This window comes from Canis lupus, chromosome 25, assembly GCF_048164855.1.
Source record: "Canis lupus baileyi chromosome 25, mCanLup2.hap1, whole genome shotgun sequence".
Classification (NCBI taxonomy): Eukaryota; Metazoa; Chordata; class Mammalia; order Carnivora; family Canidae; genus Canis; species Canis lupus.
Window position 1 is genome coordinate 42,516,804 of NC_132862.1, and position 20,106 is coordinate 42,536,909.

The window sequence follows — 20,106 nt, forward strand, 5'->3', positions numbered from 1 at the left end:
TGGCCAAAACTGTCCTGAGGTCTCTTTCCCAGAGAAAACCCTGCATAAACAGACTTCTCACCCTAAGTTTCCTCTTGGCTGAATAAAGGACTGATGCTCTCTAGGGTCCCTCATAGTTCTACGATCCTTGTGTCCCAGGGAATTCCCCAGCAGAATAGATGGTTGAGTACGAAAGAGGCAAGGGGGGCCCCTCCTCAGAAGGTCTTTAGGATGACCCATAACCTCTGGGATAGCTGGACATAGGAAAAAGGTTCTGTGACCTTTCAGAGTTCCATTTCTCTCTCCTTTTGCCACCTTCTGTCTCTCACCCCCGCCCACCCCGCGCGCCCTCCCTCCTTGTCCCAGCCCCTTTCTCTTCTCTCCCTCTTCCCGTACCTGCTTCTCTTCTCCTACCCGTCCCATCGCACTCCCCCAGTGCAGCAGTGTCCACCCCACCGCTTTCCTTTTCTCGCCAGATTTATCTGTCTCCTGCTCCCCTACCCACTCCCTCGTTTGTCTCCCTTTTCTCCGGTCAGCCCTGCAGGAAGCCGAGACTCCTCACGAAGCCCGGAGGTGGGAGGGTGGGTGGGAGGGCCCTGGCGCCGCGGTCCCGCCCCTCGCTGCGTGTGTGAAGGTCCGGGTGGCGGTGACGCGGCACCGGCGGCTGGGAGGGAGGCTGGGCCCGCCGGAGAGGGAGGCGAGCGGATCGCCGGGGCTGCTCGGCTCCTGCGCGCCCTCGCGCTCCCCGCCGCCCGCCGAGGCGCAGCCAGGGCGCAGGCGGCGGCGGGCGGCATGGAGAGCCTGCTGGAGAACCCGGTGCGTGCCGTGCTCTACCTCAAGGAGCTCACGGCCATCGTGCAGAACCAGCAGAGCCTCATCCACACCCAGCGCCAGCGCATCGACGAGCTGGAGCGGCGTCTGGACGAGCTAAGCGCCGAGAACCGCAGCCTGTGGGAGCATCAGCAGCTGCTGCAAGCCCAGCCTCCGCCTGGGCTGGTCCCTCCGTCGCCGGCCCCGCTGCCTGCCGCCCCGGCCGCCCCGGCCACCGCCGCCGCCGCCGCCGCCGCCGCGGCCCAGGAGCCGCTCCAGAACCACGGACAGCTCCCGCCCGCCGCGCCGCAGCCCGCGCCGGAGCAGCCCCCGCTTCAGCACCACGGGCAGCTCCTGGTGCAGCCCCAGCCGGGCCCCAGCAGCAGGGCTCACGCGCCCCAGTCGCCCCACCAGCACCCCGTGGCGCCCGGGGCCGTCGCCGACAAGGAGAAGGAGCGTCCCCCGAGTTGTTGCGCTGCCGCCGGAACCCTCCTTCAGCACAAATCCCCCGCCGCCCTCGGCAAGGGCGTCCTGACCAGAAGACCCGAGTGAGTGGGGACGAAGGGAGGGGCACTGTGGTAACAGAAAGGGAAGTAAATGTGTAGAAGGAAGAGATAAGGGGCAAATCGGGTTCCCCTAAGAGTCTGAGGGACTAGGGCAACCTGAAGTGAAGAGATGAGGAGGTGCTTGGAGGTAGAAGTGTGTCAAGGAGATTTGGGGGAATAGAGGGATTGGCATCAGTGTTTTAGGGGACTTAGGGGATATGTTGGAGCAAAAGAGAAAATCCAGACCATTCTTGGGGGGCAAAGGAAGAAAGAAATAGGTGGTAAGTGGTTGGGGATATCAGAACCTGGGAGATTTTAAAAGGGACAAGATTGGGGAGGAAGTTGTGGTGAAGATTACACTGAAGAAAAAAGAACAGTTGAATTTTTTTTAAGTTAGGAAAAATTTGGAAGGGAGTTTGGGTAGTACAATTATTTGAATGGAGAGCGAGATATGAAAAACGCAGAGGCTTGGCAAAGAGGCATGTTAAGAGCTTTAAAAGGGCTAGGGTCCTTTTAAAGGACCCTAGTTGGAGAGTAGAATTGGGGTCTGAGAAAATTTAGGAGGCAGGGGATAAGGCTGAGAAGCAAGAAAGATGTGAGAAGGCATAAGTGCTAGAGGTAGAGGAAGATAAATGGTGGGAGAAAGCATTTCCCAGAGGAATGAGTCTGGCTCTTTAACTGATGCAGTGGGATCAAAGCCAGGAGTGGCTCTTTGGGGAAGCCTACTCTGCTCTGACCTGAGTGGGCATCTTTCTTCCGAATCTCCACAGAACCAAAGGGGCACAAAGACACAACCCACCAAGCCAATGGAGGACTCATTTATAGCATGAGGACTCAATCTGGCTATCGCCTTTCCCTCTGACTCAGGAGGATTTCTGTGCGGGATGGTTGACAATTGTGGAACAATGATGAGAGAGTTGGCAAACAGAGGTGTTGGTATTTGGATGTTTAAATCTCTCTGTTATGGCTGGTGACTGCAAATCTTGCTTCCACTTGGTTATTTGATGATATGGAGAATCTCGTGTTGGGTCCTGAGAGAAATATACTCATTAACTTCAGGGAGGGTCTTTAGGACCTCAAAATCTTTTTTTACTTTCAATGTCTATTAACTAAGGACGTGGGAAGAAGAGAGGAAAGAGGACTGGAATATTCTCTCCTCTGTATTGGGCAGGCTGTGACATATTAGCTTCCTTCCTCTGAGTATACAGGTGATGGGAGAACTGCATGGAAGAGCAGCTCAGGGGAAATCAGCACCTAATCAGCACCTTACCCTGACAATGGTGATGATGCTAAAGGAGGAGCTGGGTGGGGGGAGGAGGGAGGAGAGCCAAGAACCTCACCTTCAGCATGTTTCAGGTCTGCAGATACTTGTGAAGATTTGATGCGTTCCTTAAAAACTCATTTTCTCCTCATATCTATGTAGTTCGAGAAGTTGGGTCAGGATATGAGAGCTCACAGCATAGATTTGTCCAGAACCACAGGCTCTTAGGGGTGAAGGTCCAGGATGATCTGACTTGGCAGACCTATAGCAATTGATTCAAGCCCCAAGAAGATGTGCATTTCTTCCCCATTTGTCCTTCCTTCAGTTTCACAGTTTTCTTTCCTTATCTGGCTTATAAGCAGAAAGTCAGTTTTCCCTTAGTGCCCATGGTTCAACAAAAGACAACGTTCTTACAAGGTATTATGTGGCTTTTTCCCTAAATGGGGTGAGGGTGGAGAGAACTATTCCATTTATTTCCCTGGGGGCAGGTAATTATGGTTCTTCACCTGATTCCTCTCCTCATGCCCTTTGGTATCTCCCTCTCTCTTCTCATTTTTTTTTTTTTTTGCATCTCTTTAGGGAACTGTGAGCAAGAATGGTTGAGGAAAGATAATTTTTCTTGGAGAAAGACTTTGTGGTGGCCCCCAATGTAGCTTAAAGAGACCAAACTCTCCTGCCCAGGTGCCTTTGCTGGGAAGCCAGGGATTTAGGAATTACCTGGATTCCTATCCAGTATCCCAAGTCAAAACCAGAGACAAACCATAGCATCTCCATCTTTCCTTCTCCTTTGTCCTGCTTTTGCTTCATAGAAGAAGAACAAAAATAAGAAATAATTAGAATGGTGCAGGAGAGTGGAAGTTGTTAAAAATCTTTCGCTTAGGAAGTTGTGCCAGACACTAATGAGTTAATGCCCCAAGTAGCTCCTTCCTTCCTCCAGATCCTCCAGTTTTTGCCCTTGCTCCCCAGCCTAGACACCAAGAGACCAGAGAGAGCACTCTACCTCCTCCCCGCAACTCTCTCTCTCCTTGGATGTGAAATCATGGATATCTTGGCTGTGTGGATGTATTCTCTGTGCCTTTTGTGCCGCTCATTTCTCCCCACTGTTTTGCCTAACTTCAGCCTGAGTTTTCCCTACAGAACCTCAGTAATGAAATCACTGTTGCTGATTACATTTGGCCCCACCCTGCTCTCTACCTTGACCCCCATTTTGTATGGCTATCCTCCTCTGCCCATACCTCTCAGTGGTGCAGGGCTAGATGCAGCCAGCAGGCAGACAGATCTTTATGGATAGGGGGAGGTGAGGAGAAGAGCAGAGCCAGCAACCCTCTCCCTGGTGTTTCTCCTGAGGAGCTCCCTGCTGAATGAGTTCTCTCCTGGGCATGCTGAAGTAGGAAGAAGATACGGCAGATGAGGGCTCTGGATTATAATTTTACTGAAATCTTTTCTCATTTTTCACTTGCCCTTCTCTGGCCTCATTATAGTAAAATCGTGGTCCTGGTGAGGTTGGTTGCTAAGGGTTGGGTGAAGGTTACATGGGGCCAGGCACTGTGTCAGATGCATTATCTCCCCCACACAGTTTGTCTCTTATCACCAGAACTCTTCTTCCTTGCTCAAATCCAGGAGAGGCAAGAGCCCCAGGGAACCTGGGACCAGGAAATAATGGATCATTTAATTGTCATCAGATCTGCATTAATATGCAGCCTGACATAGGCTCTCTTGCTCTTCAGCTGACAAAGATAGGAAGGTGGTGGCCTTGGAAGTCAGGACAAGGAAGCTACGATGAAGGGGTGGGTTAGTGCAGAGATATCATGGAAGAAAGACGCTGGAGGGGTTAACATTCTTCTCTGCATGCTTCCTGGCTCTTGCTAAGCTCCAGCCCCCACTGCTTTTGACTCTTAATGAAAGCAGAGATCTAGCTTCCTCCTCTTTATTTTTTCAATCAAGGCTCACAGCATCTACAGAATTGATTATCCCTTTCCTGGCTGGAGTCAGAGCCTCAGCCTGATCTGGCAAAGTCTACTTCTTGCCATGGAAGCACATGACCCTCCCAGAGGCTACTGGCTTCCATGTGACCACAGCTTCTCTGTCTGAACACTTTTTCCCATGCAGCCAGCCATGCCTTTAGAGCCTGGGGCTTGCCTGTGTTCTGCAGCCTCTAGGCAGAGGATTACTGGAGGCTGCATGAGATTCTTGAATTATAATCCAAATTCAGCTTCTACCCCAAACCCCCCAACTCCAAGTAGCCATGAAGTCTGAATGGCTCAGTAGCTCCTGTCTTCTCTTCTCTTCCTTCATCCCTTGTCTTCCTTTTCTACTTTCTCTTCCTCACTACTTTTTCCTTCCTCTTTGTCCTTCCTTCTCTCTTTCCCTTTTCTTCCCTCCCCTCAAACTCTTTCTCTCTCCTGTATTTTCTTCTTTCTATCTATCTTTTGGCTCCAACTAAGTTGCTCAGGGAAGTCTCCCATTCTCTTCTCCCATCCTTTGAGCATAAAATAAATCTTGGGCCATTCTTTGAGCTCCATGGTATCACACTGACTAGAGGCTGAAGGATAGCTAGACAATCATTAGATGTGCTTTTTAGCCTGCTGTCTAGAATGCTGATTGGAGCAGGTGTTTCCGCACCTACTGAGTCAAGGTTGTCTGCCTGGAGATGGCAGGTCCTGTATGGCCCATTCTGAGAGCTACTGAGAGAGTGTGAAGGTCTGTCAGTCAATCAACTCTATTCTATCTAGTGTCCAGTCCATTCGAAACCATATACCCTGTGCTGTAGAAAACCAGGAAAGAAGCAAGCAGTCCTTGTTCAACATACTCGAGGCATATATCTAAAAACATCTAAACAAGAGTAAGCAAATTACTGCTGCCTCGAGCTACCCTCCATCAGAAGAGAACAGGGTGAAAACGGGGAGCATATTGAGAGACCAGAGAGAAGGTTTTCCCTGTTGAAGTCAAGGGTATATGTCAGGAACAGTAAGAGCCAAGGATAGCTGAAAGGAGGATGGAGCCCTGAAGATTCAATTCATGGAGATATCCGAATGGCAGGTGCGTATCTTCCCATTCCCTGACAGTACAGTCCCCCCAACTCTAATGACCTCCCATGAGGCTAAACTATCAATAGAGTAAGAGCCTTGGCACTTGGGGCCCTTGTCTACCTGTGGCTGGAAGGCCTGATTGTGATGATGCAACAGGAAGGCCAGTGCTCACCAAACTGCCTATGCTCCTTTTCTTCCTCTGCCTCCAGCTTCTAGCAAGAGAGAGGACTTCTAGCTGGTAAGCTGGAAAATGGGGCCAGAGAAGGCTCACTGAGAGGAGGCAGTGTGCCTCTTTTTGCTCACCTAGAAGCGGGCACAAAGTGGGCACTTATAAAGATATTTTGTTCCTCTGCTTGTCCAAGAGCCCAGAGCATTGCTCCTTCCTCCTTTTCATCCAAAAAAGACACAGTTCAAGAGAAACAAGTTACCCCTGCCTCTGGGAAAACCCAATGGCCTCCATCCTCCTCTCCGGCTCCCTCTGCCTTGCTCCAATCACTCTCTCCTTCCTTCCTCCCAAGTCCTTCCCAGGCCCACACATCAAAGCTATAAGGGCCCCATGATGGCATCCTGGAACATTTTCCTGCTGGCCTGAAACCAAACAAGAGGAGCAGCAGTTGGTTCTGCTGATTCAGCAAATAGCTGTACCACCTGCATTTCAAAGGTCACTTATGAGAAAAGGCAGATGGGGTCAGATCTGGGTGGAGAGCCAAAGAAAACAGCTTAGGGAAAAATAGGGATAGGGAAAAAGAGGGGAGAGCTGGGACCAACCACCGGATCTGTGGTCTAGAAAGGGACTTGGATCCTGAATTTAAATCCCCCTTTAAGGTTTTTAGGCAGCTTTGCTGGGGAAGCCTCAACATTTTTCACTGGGGCCCGAAAATATTCTCAGTGGCCCTGGACACTAACTACGTAGCAGCTTAGTATGGGGTTTCTTAGTAGGTCCCAGGGACAATCATTGTACCTGGCAAATCCCCAAAGGGAAGGCCATCTGGCAGGGTTTCCAAGGCTTGGGCCACTGCAGCACCTTCCTTCTCTGCTTCTGGAAAAGCACAAAGTACAGGTTCTCACACAGGCTGCAAAGAATTTCTGGTTTCCAGCCAGGAAACTGGTGGTCATCTCCATTTCAAGGAGTGGGGGCATTAACAAACAAAGAGGATGAGGAGTAGAGTGAGGGAGAAATTAGATTTTTCAGGCTGAGGGGAACTTAAGGAAACCATAGAATCACAGAATTTTCAAGATTGAAGTGCTTAAGAACATGGGCTTTGAGGTCAGGCATATCTAGGTACAAACCCTGCTCATGACCAGCTACAGAGATCTTATGTTCATTATTTACCTTCCTTAAGTCTCTGAGGTTTTGCTTTGTTTTGTTTTGTTTTAAGATTTTATTTATTTATTCATGAGAGACACACAGAGAGAAGCAGAGACACAGGCAGAGGGAGAAGAAGGCTCCTTGCAGGGAGCCCAATGAGGGACTCAATCCCAGGACCCCGGGATCACAACCTGAGTCAAAGGCAGACACTCAACTGCTGAGCCACCCAGGTGTCCCTTTTTTTCATTTATAAAACGAAAAGTAATATAGTTCATAGTAATATAAACTTTGAAGGATTGTTGTAAAGTTTAAAACTTAAAAGGTATCATTTTTTTGTCTATTCTGGACACAGTAAGTGCTCAGTAAGTTGCAGTATTTCTACAGATAAAGAAACCAGGGCCCAGGGTTCATCCACAGTCAGACCACAGTGAAAGACTAGAATCCAAGTTCAGAATTCCTTCCGTGCTTCCAAACCTGCTTTCTAACCTGTGCCCTTTTCTCATCTATTCCTCTACCTTTGGACAATATGCATGCAGGCTATCCCAGATACATGACCGTGTAGCTCACCATGAAATGTAGCCAGGCAGGACAAATTCACCATCCCTGAGCAATCTGTGATGGGGTCTCACAACTTTATAGTTGGGAAATGCTTCCTTAAGCTCAACTTAAATGTCTTCTGTTGCATTTTAAGACAATGTGCAGTTCTCCTAAAGACATCCAAGGGATCCGAGTTATCACCTGATGCCCCATGGTGGTAAGAATGACCTTACCCATTTTCTAAGTGGGGAAACCACAGTCTCATCTAGTAAATGAACTTGTTAAAGATAAAAAGAAAGGGTGAGGGGAATTGAGTCTGAGCCAGGGGCATGCTTCCCACTTGTCTGGAATGAAAGCTATATCCATTTAACCCAATTCTTCCACCCTGGGAATGGAAGGGTAGCCCTGCTCTTTGCAGGCTTCTGGGGTTGTAAAAAAACAAAACAAAACAAAACAAAACAAACAAACAAACAAACAACTAGCAAGGATTGCCAGAGAAAAGGAGAGCCTGATGTGTTGCGGGATTTGGGGTGGTGGGTTGAGGGGAAAAGCAGGGAGATTAGGAGAAGGCTCCATTTTCTCTGGTCAAGCCTAGAGATAAGAATTTCTTCTTCTAAGACTTTCTTAGATGAAATACCACTTAGGGGGAGAAAAACCAGGAAAGAAAAGATAGTGGGCATCTGAAATTCCTTCCCAGGGTGGCTGTAGCTGTGAGGCCACCACAGGCAAAGGCTGCTACTTGTGGCATTGGGCACGGTGGGGGAATGGGCTGTTCTGCTATTGCTCTTTGTTTGGAATAGCCCATCTGGGAGGGTTATGTAACTCTGCAGGACCAGTGTGTGTGCTGAGTGGTATCTTTTGTCCTCAGCAGGCAGGCAGGCTACTGGGGACAGAGGCCATGCAGGCCAGTCCAAGTCCCTGCCCACGTTCTGTGCTGGCATCCGGCCATTCCCTCTAGGCCACTGCAGTAGGGACCGGAGGGCTTTAGGTACTGGACCAGGGTCCTCCAGCTCCGTTGGGGAGTCAAGCAAACATCAGAGCTGGAAAGGTACGGAAAGGTCCTTTGGTCCAAACTTCTCATCTGGCAAATGAGAAAACTATGGCTGGAGAGAGAAGTGACTGGAGCAGAACTAGACTTAGCATTCTTCATCTGGCGCTGCTGACATAACCCAGTGATGGGCCATAAGAAGCAGCCGGACTGTTGCCTGGGTGTCTGGGGCCAGACCTATAGCTAGTTACAGGAATTCAAGGGACCCACGGGGGTCTCTGCCTTGCAGAATAGCTTGCCTGTGCCAGCTATTCCACAATTAGAGATTCCTTTCAATACTTCAAGGTTATCCCCCTTGTTAAAATGCAAAATCTCCTAGGACAGGAGAAAAACAACACATTTAGCTATATCAGACTTGACACTTCAGTATGAAAGAATTCTTATTTCAGCAGTGCCCAAGAGCAGATTGGATAAGGGAGGAGGCGGCCATGGTGGTACTGGTTGACTAAGGGACAGAGCAGGAGGCTCAGAAGAAGCTGAAGGGCTCATGAGGAAGGCTGTTGAAAGCCCAAGTGATTTTTATCTCTGCCATATTTTGCATGGAATTGGAATTGCCTTGCGTGGACCTGGCAAGCAATGTGGTGGGGGCACCCTGGGCACTCCCACACTGGCTTGCTTTGGAAAAGTAATTATCTTGGCTGTAGAAGGGATACTTGCCCAATGAGCTTCATGTGTAAAAATCAGTAGGCAGGAATTTAAGGAGCATCCTGACACTTGGTAATCTCTCTTGATCCTTTCTAGGATCTTAAAATAATTTTCTAGATGGCAAAAATTTCATACAACTCTATTGGGGTTTGCTGTGAGGTGGCAGGATGTGGGCAAGAGGGTTAAGAGGCAGTAGAGGGGGATCCCTGGGTGGCGCAGTGGTTTAGCACCTGCCTTTGGCCCAGGGCGCGATCCTGGAGACCCGGGATCGAATCCCACATCGGGCTCGAATCCCACATCGGATGCATGGAGCCTGCTTCTCCCTCTGCCTGTGTCTCTGCCCCCCCCCTCTGACTATCATAAATAAATAAAAATTAAAAAAAAAAAAGAGGCAGTAGAGGTTGGTGTTACATGGGCCTGGAGAGAACAGGGGATGAGGAGCTAACTCAACATCTAGTAGGTGCTTGATAAATACTGCTTGAATAAAAAAATTCCTAATATGTAGGTCCCTGGCAGGCTCAGTAATCACTGAGCGGAGGGAGGTAAGGGTATGATGTCAAGGCTGAAGAAGACCTCAGCTGGAGGGAGGCCCCACTGGGGAAGTAGGTTGTGCTTAGTTAGGCCTAATAGCCCAGGCTCTGTAGCTGAGCATGTGTGAGAAGCTGAATCAGAGGCTCAGCTCATAAGGTCAGTTGGGGAGTGAGGGGCACATGAATGCTCCTCCCAGCTAATAGATCCCCCCAATCCTATCTATGAGTATGGAAGGGCCTCCCCTCCCTCTGCCACCACCTTCTGATCCCAGACCAGTCCAGTTCTCAGTGTGGGGAAGCAGTGTTAAGAATTAAGCTTGAGAAAGCCCTCTAAAGGCCCATAGCCTCGCCAGAAGGTTGAACTAGGAATAGGCAAAAGGTCTATGATGATGGGACGGAGAGGAAGCCCAACTGTGGCCATGTTGCCAGGTGCAAAGAGAGAAGAGAGAGTTGGATTCTAGCCTGGGGGATGAAACCGGAACCAGTCTCAGGCTCCAGGCCTCTTTACTCTTATCTCTTGACCAGGCAGTGTCAGCTCTGTGCAGGGAGATGTCAGGACACTGAAGGGGGGTGAGTGGGTGTGTATACATTGTGGATGTGTTTGTGGGATTGAGTGGGTATGCTGTGCAAGGATGAGTGTGTTACTAGGGCTGGGGGAGATGGATCACAATGCACACCATAAAAAGATGTGTGGGCCTCATGGTGAAACTCAGCCTTCTTCCTGCTTCCCCATGGCCCCCTGGTCTGGTTACACAGTCTGGACTCTGGGTTCTATCTCCTTTCTCTGCATGACTTGTTTCACTCTCTTGGCTAGCCAGGTCCTTCTGGGTCCCCCCTCTGTAAAATGGGGCAAGTCTATAATGCCTCCATCCTGGCTTCTGATCCCTCACCCTATTGCAGCGTGAAGGAGACCAGGCCTCTGGAGGCTGCCAGCTCCGGAGAGGAAGCCTGCCCCATGGGCAAGTGCAGGGGTCAGGGACCAGAGATTCTCTCTTGAGGTATTGTTTGGAAGCTCAGGTACCTAGCAGCCGTGTGATGCATGGAAAGCTGAGCTGTGATTTTCCCTGATCCCATCCTGACTTGGCCTGGCTTTGGCCAGGGAGGGCACCACATGACCTCTCAGGGCTTTGTGACCTCTCAGGGCTTCGGAGCTGTCAGGTCAAACCTGCTGTCTCCCTGCCTCCAATCAGGAATGCACTCCCCATCCCGAGCAGAGAGGCAAGGGAATTCCACAATTTCTTCCTTGATAAGTGATTCCAATGCACCACAATTTTCATTCAACACATGAGTTGAACACAATGATTATTTTAAAACAGCAACAGCAACAAAAACTCCACAAAGCAGTTGGCAATCTCTTGCTTGTGTCTAGCTTCAGTATTTCCTGTGCACAGTCCGGTCTTTACAGAGATGCCCTGGATGCTTCCAAACTGGTTCATTTGGCATCTGACTTAATTCCTAAGGGCCAGTCGTGGAAGGCCGGAGTGAATTCCAGAAGTAGGCAGGCCCCTGACCCAGAACTCAGGCTCCTCAGTCCTGATGACCGTGCCACCCTCACAGACCTGATCTGGAAGCTTGGTGCAAACCCTCCTTCTGGGCCTTGACGTCCCCTCTGGTCAATGGGGACAATCACTCTGCCCCACTCTCCGACTCTCTCTCTCTCTCTCTCTCCTGGACTCACCAAGTTCATGAAAAGCAAGGCTGTTAAGAGGTTGCGGCAGCAGGAGGACCCAGCTTAGACCTGAAAAGTGACTTCCAAATGGTAAGAGCCTTAAGAAGGGAGCTCAGGAGGGCGGACAGAGGGAGACGCTGAATTCCCTGTCCCTTGCAGGAAAAAACCGGGAGACCTCTGCAGTGTAGGGTGGCCCCCTGCAGGTCCAGGAGGGGCGCGGTGAATTCTGCAGGGGCTTCCAGCTCTAAGCACCCCAGGAATTCACCCCGGGCTCCCCCCGGACTTTGCGTGAAAACCGGGAGCTAGCTGGAGAGGGGAGCTCAGGGACCGGGAACCCCTGGCCCCGAACTCGCTCGGCAAGCCTGGGGAAAGCCCTCCCTCCTCTGGCCGCTTCCCCGGGGGCTTCTCCGCCGGCGGGCGCGCGCCGCGGGGCTCTCGGCTGCGTGGGCGGCCCGGCGAGCGGCTGACGGCGGGACCGAGCCTCCGGCCCCCGCGCCCCCCGCCCCCCGCGCGGCCTCGGCCCCCGCCCCCGCCCCCGCGCGCACGCGCCCCGCCCCGCCCCCGCCCCCGCCCGGCGCCGCGCTGCTGAGTCACCGGCTCCCGAGGCGCAGCCCCGGCACCTGTGCGCTCGGGCTCGGCCGCGCCGCCGCGCCCCCACCTCCTCCCCCGCCCGCCTTCCGGGACCCCGCCGGGCCCCCCACCCCCTCCCTCTGCCCTTCGCCCCGCGCGGGCCGGGAGTCCTGCGCGTGGCGGTTCCCGCGGCCCCCTCGGACTCAGCCGGGCGCCCCCCCCCCCCCCCCCCGGCGTCTGGGAGCCGCCCCCGCGCCGCCGCCGCGCGCGCCTTCCCGGAGCTGAGCCGGAGGGCGGGGGCCTCGGAGCCGCGTCACCCCCGGCGGCCGCCGCCCCTGGCCCCGCGGCCTCCCCCGCCCTGCGCCGCGGCCGCTCCCCGAGGCTGCGCACCCCTCCCGGGCCTCTGTCGGCCGCGGCCTGCGCCGGTGCGCGCCGTCCGCCGGGGAGAAGGGGGGAGATAGGCGTGGGCGACTTGAGGGATCAGGATGCTGTCACCTAGGTCCGACCTCTACACAGCAGCCACCCGCACCCCCACCACCCCGCCCCCAGCCTCCCTGGTACCCAAGACGCGTGGGCAGGAGAATCCCAGCTGCGTGTCAGCCTTCCCGCGGTTTATATTTGTGTTTCATCCAGAGTCTTCACATGGGGCCCAACCTGTGATGAAGGATAATAGTTCAGAATGTGGCACTAGGTTTGCATCCTGACTCTGTCCAGTGCTCGCTGTGATACTCAGCAGTGACAGTCTTGGTTTTCTTTTCTGTAAAATAGGGATAGGCATAGTCCCTGCGTCGCAGGATTGCTGTGCAATGAAAGGCAATTCCACTAAAGCGCCGAGCAAGGCAAGTGCCTACTCGCAGTGATGACTCAAAAAAGTATGGTAGTTGGTGTTCTTTTGGGACCCTTGGGGCCAGAAAGTGTTTTTTCGAAGGTAGAGCACTCTTCGTTATCCCCCTGTGTCTTCCAGAGGGCTCAGAACAGGACAACTTCTCTTTGATAACCCCTCAAATATTTGAAGACTGTCATCTCTCCCATCCCTGGCCTTCCTGTCCCTGACCCACACACCCTGCCCGTCTCTCTCTCTCTCTCTCTCTCTCTCTCTCTCTCTCTCTCTCGGAAGAACGCACCTAAGCCTACCACTTCCTCTCCTCATGGCTTTGTGGGGTGCTCTGTGTGGTCACCTCCTCACTGCTCTCTAAAAAACAGGAGCCAGGAACACTTCCTTTGGCCAGACCAGCCTTGGTACGGGAGTCCCACCCTCACCCTGGCACAGCCACACGGTTCTGAACTCTGCCCATCCTTAGATGGCACCTAGGAACCCACTGGCTTTCTCAACCTGCAGCCACAAATGAGACCTATCAAACAAGGTCACTGAAGGCTCCTGAAGGACTGTCCCCAGACTTCTGGCCACGTCCTCTTATGCAAGTGGCTTCCATTTTAACACTTAAAATGCTGAACATTTCACCTGGCCCTGTTGGTTTTCAGTTTGTTAATCTATTTGTGTTCTTTTTCAAATTTAAATTGTCTTTTTCAAGGAACACATTGCCATAGCACAAAATTAAAAGATACGGGAGTTGATAGTGAAAAGTGTCTCCCCACCCTTGTTTCCAACCCACTCATCACCATTGCCACCTCCGAGAAACTACTGTTAGCAACTTCTCATGCACCCTTCCAGGGATGTACCATGTCCATTCAAGCAAATACACACACGCATACATATATATTTGTGCACACATAAACATATGTGCATATTTGTGTTTATGTGTGTGTGTTTCTTTTTACACAAATGGCAGCAAGCTATATACTGTTCTGCACCTTGCTTTTTCACCCCTAATAATCAATCTTGGTGATATGGTGATATCTGTCCTTCCATATGTAGTATAAATAGAATTGCATCATTCAATCAAAAGTATGCCATTGACTGTGAATCTGGGTTCCTTCTTGTCTGCTGAGAGTTTGGAAGGCAAGCTCTGGGTAGCCTGCCTCTGTGTGATCATTTGGGGTGTGTTTTTCTGAGGGGTGGATGGGTAGGCCGACATTACCTAGGAGCTCCATTTGAACTTGGCCCTCCAGCTGCTGAGGTGTCCTGCTATAGTCTCCTCCAGACATTGGTAAATTGCGGTAGAAATAAGACTCGGGAAGTGTGCTTCCTTACCTGAAATGTCTTCGCCACTCTTTTAGCTTGGCTCCCTTTGTTGCCTATAGTCATCAAGGTTGAGGGAGCTGCCAGGGTGTTATAGTCTCCTTCCCATGAGCTGCAGATGAGTCTGAAAATCTCACCTTTCAGGAAGTCTTCCTGAACTGATCTGAGGAAGAAACTAACCTTCTCATCACCTCTCCCCCTATTTCCCACCCCAGGCTCAGCATACTCCAGTCCCGGCTAAGGATGAAACCAATTCTTTATTCCTTGGTTTAAAAGTGCTTGTTTTCTTCTCTACACAAGTACATATTCATGGCATGTGTATTCTTTCACTTAACAAATATTTGATTGTCTACTGTGTGCCCATTACTACTACTATTCCAGGCACTGGGGTACAGTAGTGAACAAAAAATCCTCAACTCCCTTCATGAAGCTGATAGACAAAAAAAAAAAAAAAAAAAAGAGAGAGAGAGAGAGAGAAAAGAAAACATATAGTACATCTGATGGGTCGGGTGTTCTAGAGAAAAATAAAACAGAGAAAGGGGACCTGGGAGTAAAGGGGTTCACAGTTTCAAACAGGGGGCCCAGGGAAGGCCTTACTGAGAAGGTAACACCCAGGCAAAGACGTGGAGGAAGGGGCTTGGTGCAGTCTGGGGCAGAAGCACTGCTGGCAGAGGCAACCCTCCCCCCACTCAGGTGAGGGAACTCCCCACCAGGAGCAGAGGGAATACAGGGAGAATAGTCTGAGGCCAATCAGAAGTATTGGGGTGTAGCAAAAGTGAGAGAGTGCAGGGGTGCAGCAAATCTGGTAAGAGATGCTGAAATGGGATCCACCAGGCTGTGTTTGGAAATGTGTGGGGATATTCTAGTTGTCATAATGGGTGGCAGGGTTGAGGGGGAGGTGTTGCTCGTCCAGCATTTAGGGGCAAGGGCTATGCCAAACATCCTGTAATGCACAGGACAGCTCCCACAGTGAAGAATGTTCCTGCCCAAAATACCAGTGTTTGTTTGTTTGTTTGTTTGTTTCTTTCTTTCTTTCTTTCTTTCTTTCTTTCTTTCTTTCTTTCTTTCTTTCTTTCTTTCTTTCTTTCTTTCTTTCTTTCTTTCTTTCTTCCTTTCTTCTTTCTTTCTTTCTTTCTTTCTTTCTTTCTTTCTTTCTTTCTTCTTTTTTTTTTTTTTAAGATTTTATTCATTCAATCATGAGAGACACCCGAGAGAGGCAGAGACATAGGCAGAGGGAAAAGCAGTCTCCCTGCGGGGACTCGATCCCAGGACCCCAGGATCACGACCTGAGCCAATGGCAGATGCTCAACCACTGAGCCACCCAGGTGCCCAATACCAGTGTTTCTTGTTGAGAAACAGTGATAGGGTCTTGACATCCATTATGATGAGTTTGGCTTTTACTTTAAGAAAAACTGGGTTAAGGGGTGCCTGGATGGCTCAGTTGGTTAAGTGGTTAAGAGGCTGCCTTTGGCTCAGGTCACGATCCTGGGGTCCTGGGATAAAGTCCCACATTAAGCTCCCTGCCCAGTGGGGAACCTGCATCTCCCTCTCCCCCTGCCCCTCCCCCCACTCACGCGCTCTCCCTCTCCCTCCCTCTCTCAAATAAATAAATAGAATCTTTAAACAAACACAAAAAAAGAAAGTAGGAAAAAGAAAAAAATGGGTTAAAAGGAACCTCGGCTGCTGGTTGAGTTTCTGTTGAGAACGGCCTGAAGAGGAAGAAAGCTAGAAGCAAGGAGATAAGGAAGGACATTGTTGCAAAGTCCAGGCGAGACATGGAAGTAGTGTGAACGTGGGGTAGTAGCAGTGAAGGTGGCAATGAGCGGGCAAACCACAGTACTTCCAGAAGGATTAATGCGAGAGAAAGAGGAATTGGAGATGAGTGTAAGAGTTTGGGCCAAAGTTATTGGAAGGGGGTGATGAGGAGGTCCAGGTTGGGGGAGATTTCAGGTGGAGTTTCAGATGTGTTAAGTTTGGGATGCCTGTTAGACACTCTGGTGGAGACGGTCGGCATTTGGATTGGACTGGAGATATAAATTAGGGGTGGCTTTGAAAGCTGTAAGCCTGGATGACATCACTAAGGAGCAAGAAAGTAAGACTGAAGAGGACCAGGAGTGGAGTCTTGGTACCCACCAGTGTCAAGAGAAAAGCTGGAGAAGCCTGTGGTGTCCTTGCAGAGAGGAGTTTCAACCAGGAGGGCAGGAACGTAGAGAGGAGCCCTGCAGTAGGGCGGGGATCAAGAACTGCCCAGCAGCCTTAGCAACATTGAGCTAGTCAGTGACCTTGAAAGGCAGAGCTTTGCTAAAGCCATTGGGGCAGAAGCTTGATTAGTGTGGGTGTGAGAGAGAAGGGAAAAGAGACAAATCAACCAAATATGATGTGTGGACCTTGAGTAGGTCCTAATACAGACCAATCAACTATAAAAAGACATTTTTAAGGCAATCAGGGAAATTTGAGCACCGATATTGGAGAATTATTGTTAATTTAGCCAGGCATAATAATGGTCCTGTTATTATATCTTTTTAAAATTTTCCCTGTTAGAATACAGCCTGGCTAAAATGCTATTATTTCTGGGGTATGCTTTAAAATACTCCAGCACAAAATATTGGGGTGGAAGATTGGTAAAATACATGTTTGAAATTTCCCTAATAAGTTTAAAGGATGGCAGAGGAGAGGAACTGCAGACTGTGAGTGCAGAAAGCCCTTTGATGAATTTTCCTATAAAGAAGCGTAAAGAAATGCGTTGATAACTGGATGGGGATGTGGGTTCAAGACAGAGGGTAGCTCTGGAAGGTGGGAGAAATAGCATGTTTATTTCCATCAGCACGACAGGTGACTCCACTTGCTGACCGTCTGCCACAGAATGGCCCTGAACTAAGCTCTGTAGGAAAACTGAGGAAGCCTGCATCACAACCTAGAGGAAAATCCTATTAACTTAATGAAAGCAAATATTTTACCATGAGTGTACTATGGGTGAGGCACTGCATTAAGGGCTTAACAAACTCATCTCAATATACCTCCTGATAGCTGCTACAGTTGGGGGGTGAGTCACGAAGAGGTTAGGTGACCTGCACTAGCTCAAGCAACCATGATGAGGTAGTGCCACATTCAAACCCTGGCAGGGTGATTCTGGCCTCAGTGTCTTCACCTCTGCTCTCCACTGCCTTCCTGCAGATGATGCAGTAACACACATCCAGGTGGCCAAGAGAAGTTTCTCAGGAGACACTTGCCCTGGAGACTGTTGTTCAGTAGGAGGCTAGTGGAAGGAGGGCGGCCAAGGGTATTTTAAATGGCGGGCTCAGGATTTCAACGCATTTCCCTGCTTAAGAACCATTAGAATAGATCAGCCCAAGCTCACTCATTTATCAACACGCATACACAAATATTCACATGAGTGCTGTGAATAATTAGGCTAGCTGGGGCTGGGAAAAAATTAAAATTAATGAGCTATGCTATACAGGAAAAAGGAATGTGGAGAGAGGGGAGCTAAGCACATTACTGTTATTTAGGGATGGAAATTTTTATTTAGGTTCCCCAAGGGCTGGAGTTCTATCTGTATGTTCATTTAGCAAGTAGTTATTGAGCACCTACTGCATGTCAGGCTCTGCTGTAGGTGCTGGGGATTCACAACCAGACAAAGACTCTGCCATCATGGAGTTCACATTCAAGAGAAGATAGATATTAAACAAGAAAATGAGCATATGTGCATATAAATTAATAAGGGCTCAAATGGAAAATAGGATGAAGGGGGGAGGTAGTTTTGATAGGAAAGACTTCACCTAGGAGGTGACATTTAAACAGAAAGATTAAATAGAGCTAGGGACAGAGCCATGTGAAAACCTGAAGGGGAAATATTCTGTGCAAAGGCCCTGGGGCTGGAAGAAATGGATGGGCTCAAAGAATAGAAGGGAAGGGTGGCCAGAAGGCAGAGAAGTGGGGAGATGGGGTTGGAGGGTAAATGGGCCTTCCAGAGGACTGTGTGGGGTGGGAAGCTAATGGGAAGTCATGCGGGTGGAACTTTGAGCAGGGCAGCGATGTGATGATGCTCTCCTATGGAAAACTGAGTCGAGGGCTCAAAGGGCAGAAGAGCGAGAGTAGTTCAGCAGAGAACCCCAGAGTGTCATTCACGATCATCTGCTATTCGCTTGTTTACTCTTTCTTTCAACAGCATGTACTAATTTCTGCTGTGTGCTAGGCATTTATGTACATCTCATTTTATTGCCACACTCCTGATGGGGGGGGGGTATGATTATCCCTCTTTCACAGATGTGGTAACAGGCTCCGAGAGGTTGAGGTGTCCCACCCAAGGTCACACGGTAAAGTGTGATCCAGTGTGAGCTTCAGCCTCTTATACCCTGACGCAGCTATCCCCACTCTAGAGGAGTCCTCTGCAGGGTGGGAAGAGCTGCCCTGGGCCAGGCCAGCTCAGGAACCTGGCTCGGTGCTCAGGGACAAAAAGGTTGGTGGCGCCATGCCCGTATGACAGTTGCTCATGTTGCTGCAGCTCTAAACTTGGCCTTTGGCCCGCTCGTCTCTGTCACGCCACACAGGACTAGGCTAGAGGACTGGCAGAATGCCACCCACATGGAACCACAGATGGATGATTTGTAGGTCCCTATGGAACATCATATCCTTCCAGGGCCCAATGGTCAGGGGGGTTTATGTAGGGGAGACAAATCCTTGGTCCCAGTTGCATGTGTGTGTATGCACATGGAGGGTTGTGCGTGAAAATATGTATTATGTGTATATGTGTATATGTATGTCTGCATATCCACGGGTGAGTGTGTGTGCATTCATGAGTTCACGTGTGCAAAGGTTTGGGGGATTTCTACTGAGTGTGAGAGTTGGGGTATATTTAGGACCAATGTGCATTTTTATGAGAGCTCTGGATTTGTTCTCGAAATGAGATGTGCCTTTAAGGAGTGTGTGCACGTGTGTGTGTGTGTGTGTGTGTGTGTGTGTGTGTGTGACAAGGCGCAGGCATGTGTATTTCTGTGTATGAATCTTTGCACTCCCAAACAAATGTCTATAAGCACATTGAGTGTTAGCATGTATCTGGTTCACCAGAAGCAGTGGGTGTTTCTGGGGGTATGTGAATTGGGTTGGTGCACATGAGCAGAGGGTGTGGCTAGAAGGTAGTTGAGGTATGAGATGGGAGACTGCCTGAGGTTTGTGTTTCTGTCTAGCTCTGAGTCTGTGCTATGGAGGGCAAGATCGAGGTTCTTCCATTCACAGCCCAGAGGCCATCTTCCCTGCAGATGCTGCCATGGGGTCATGGGGTACAGCAGGGGTGGGTGCCAAAAGCAGTGAGCTGCTATGGAAGGTCATGGGGCGAGCATCTTAGCTGTGGGTTCTCAGGAGGTCATCAAACCTCCCTTATCCTTAACCTTGTCAGGTACATGGCACTAATTAACATTAGTTATTATTATAATTATGATATATAATATTATTACTATTACTACTCTTATCCACTCGGCTTATTCACAGGGCATTCAAAAATGTTTGCAAATCAGAAACACTGATAAATGCAGTCATTATTATCGACCAGGATCTGCCTTCATCATTCCTGCAAAAACTGGTGCATGCCCACAATAGACTAAGGGTAGGTGACTAACGCTGTGTAGGCGTGCTTCTCTGGTGTGAGGCAGGATGTAGCGTGAGGCAGCCTCTGAGGCTGGCATGGACTGGATGGCCCTGATTAGTCCTCTGAGGCTGGCTTTGCCTAGTAGCCAGGTACTGGTCTGCCAGGTAATAAAGAGATCTCTATGAGGGAAGCTGGCAAGATGCAACTGAGCGCCCGGCTCTGTAATTCCCGCTGAGCCACCCAGCCTGGCACTTGGATCTCTCCTGGCTTTCCACAAAGGTAGCTGGACTTCAAACAAGTAGGCTTCAAGATAGGCAACTGAATGACTCTGGGGTTGTGGGCAGTGCCACCCTGCTGGGCACGAAGGAGAGAGGGCAACAGGAAGGCCGGGGACTGAGAGGAAGCCCTGACAGCCGTAGGGCTGGGCTGGGGCAGTGAGTGTGGGGGGAG

The 20,106-nt window shown here is 50.3% G+C and overlaps 1 protein-coding gene across 6 annotated transcripts in view; it reads left to right on the forward strand.

Annotated features, from left to right (window-relative positions):
* The first annotated feature begins 653 nt into the window (after positions 1-653).
* IQSEC3 (IQ motif and Sec7 domain ArfGEF 3) overlaps positions 654-20,106 on the forward strand; it is a 110,806-nt gene continuing 91,353 nt past the window's right edge. For 4 of the 6 annotated variants that reach the window (XM_072799355.1, XM_072799356.1, XM_072799357.1 and 1 more), the window contains exon 1: positions 656-1,337. In XM_072799355.1, the coding sequence (XP_072655456.1) occupies positions 772-1,337 (566 nt within the window). In that variant the 5' untranslated portion in view covers positions 656-771. Of the gene's footprint in view, positions 1,338-20,106 lie in introns of all 6 variants that reach the window. The other 2 variants (XR_012017836.1, XR_012017835.1) reach the window with 1 other exon arrangement.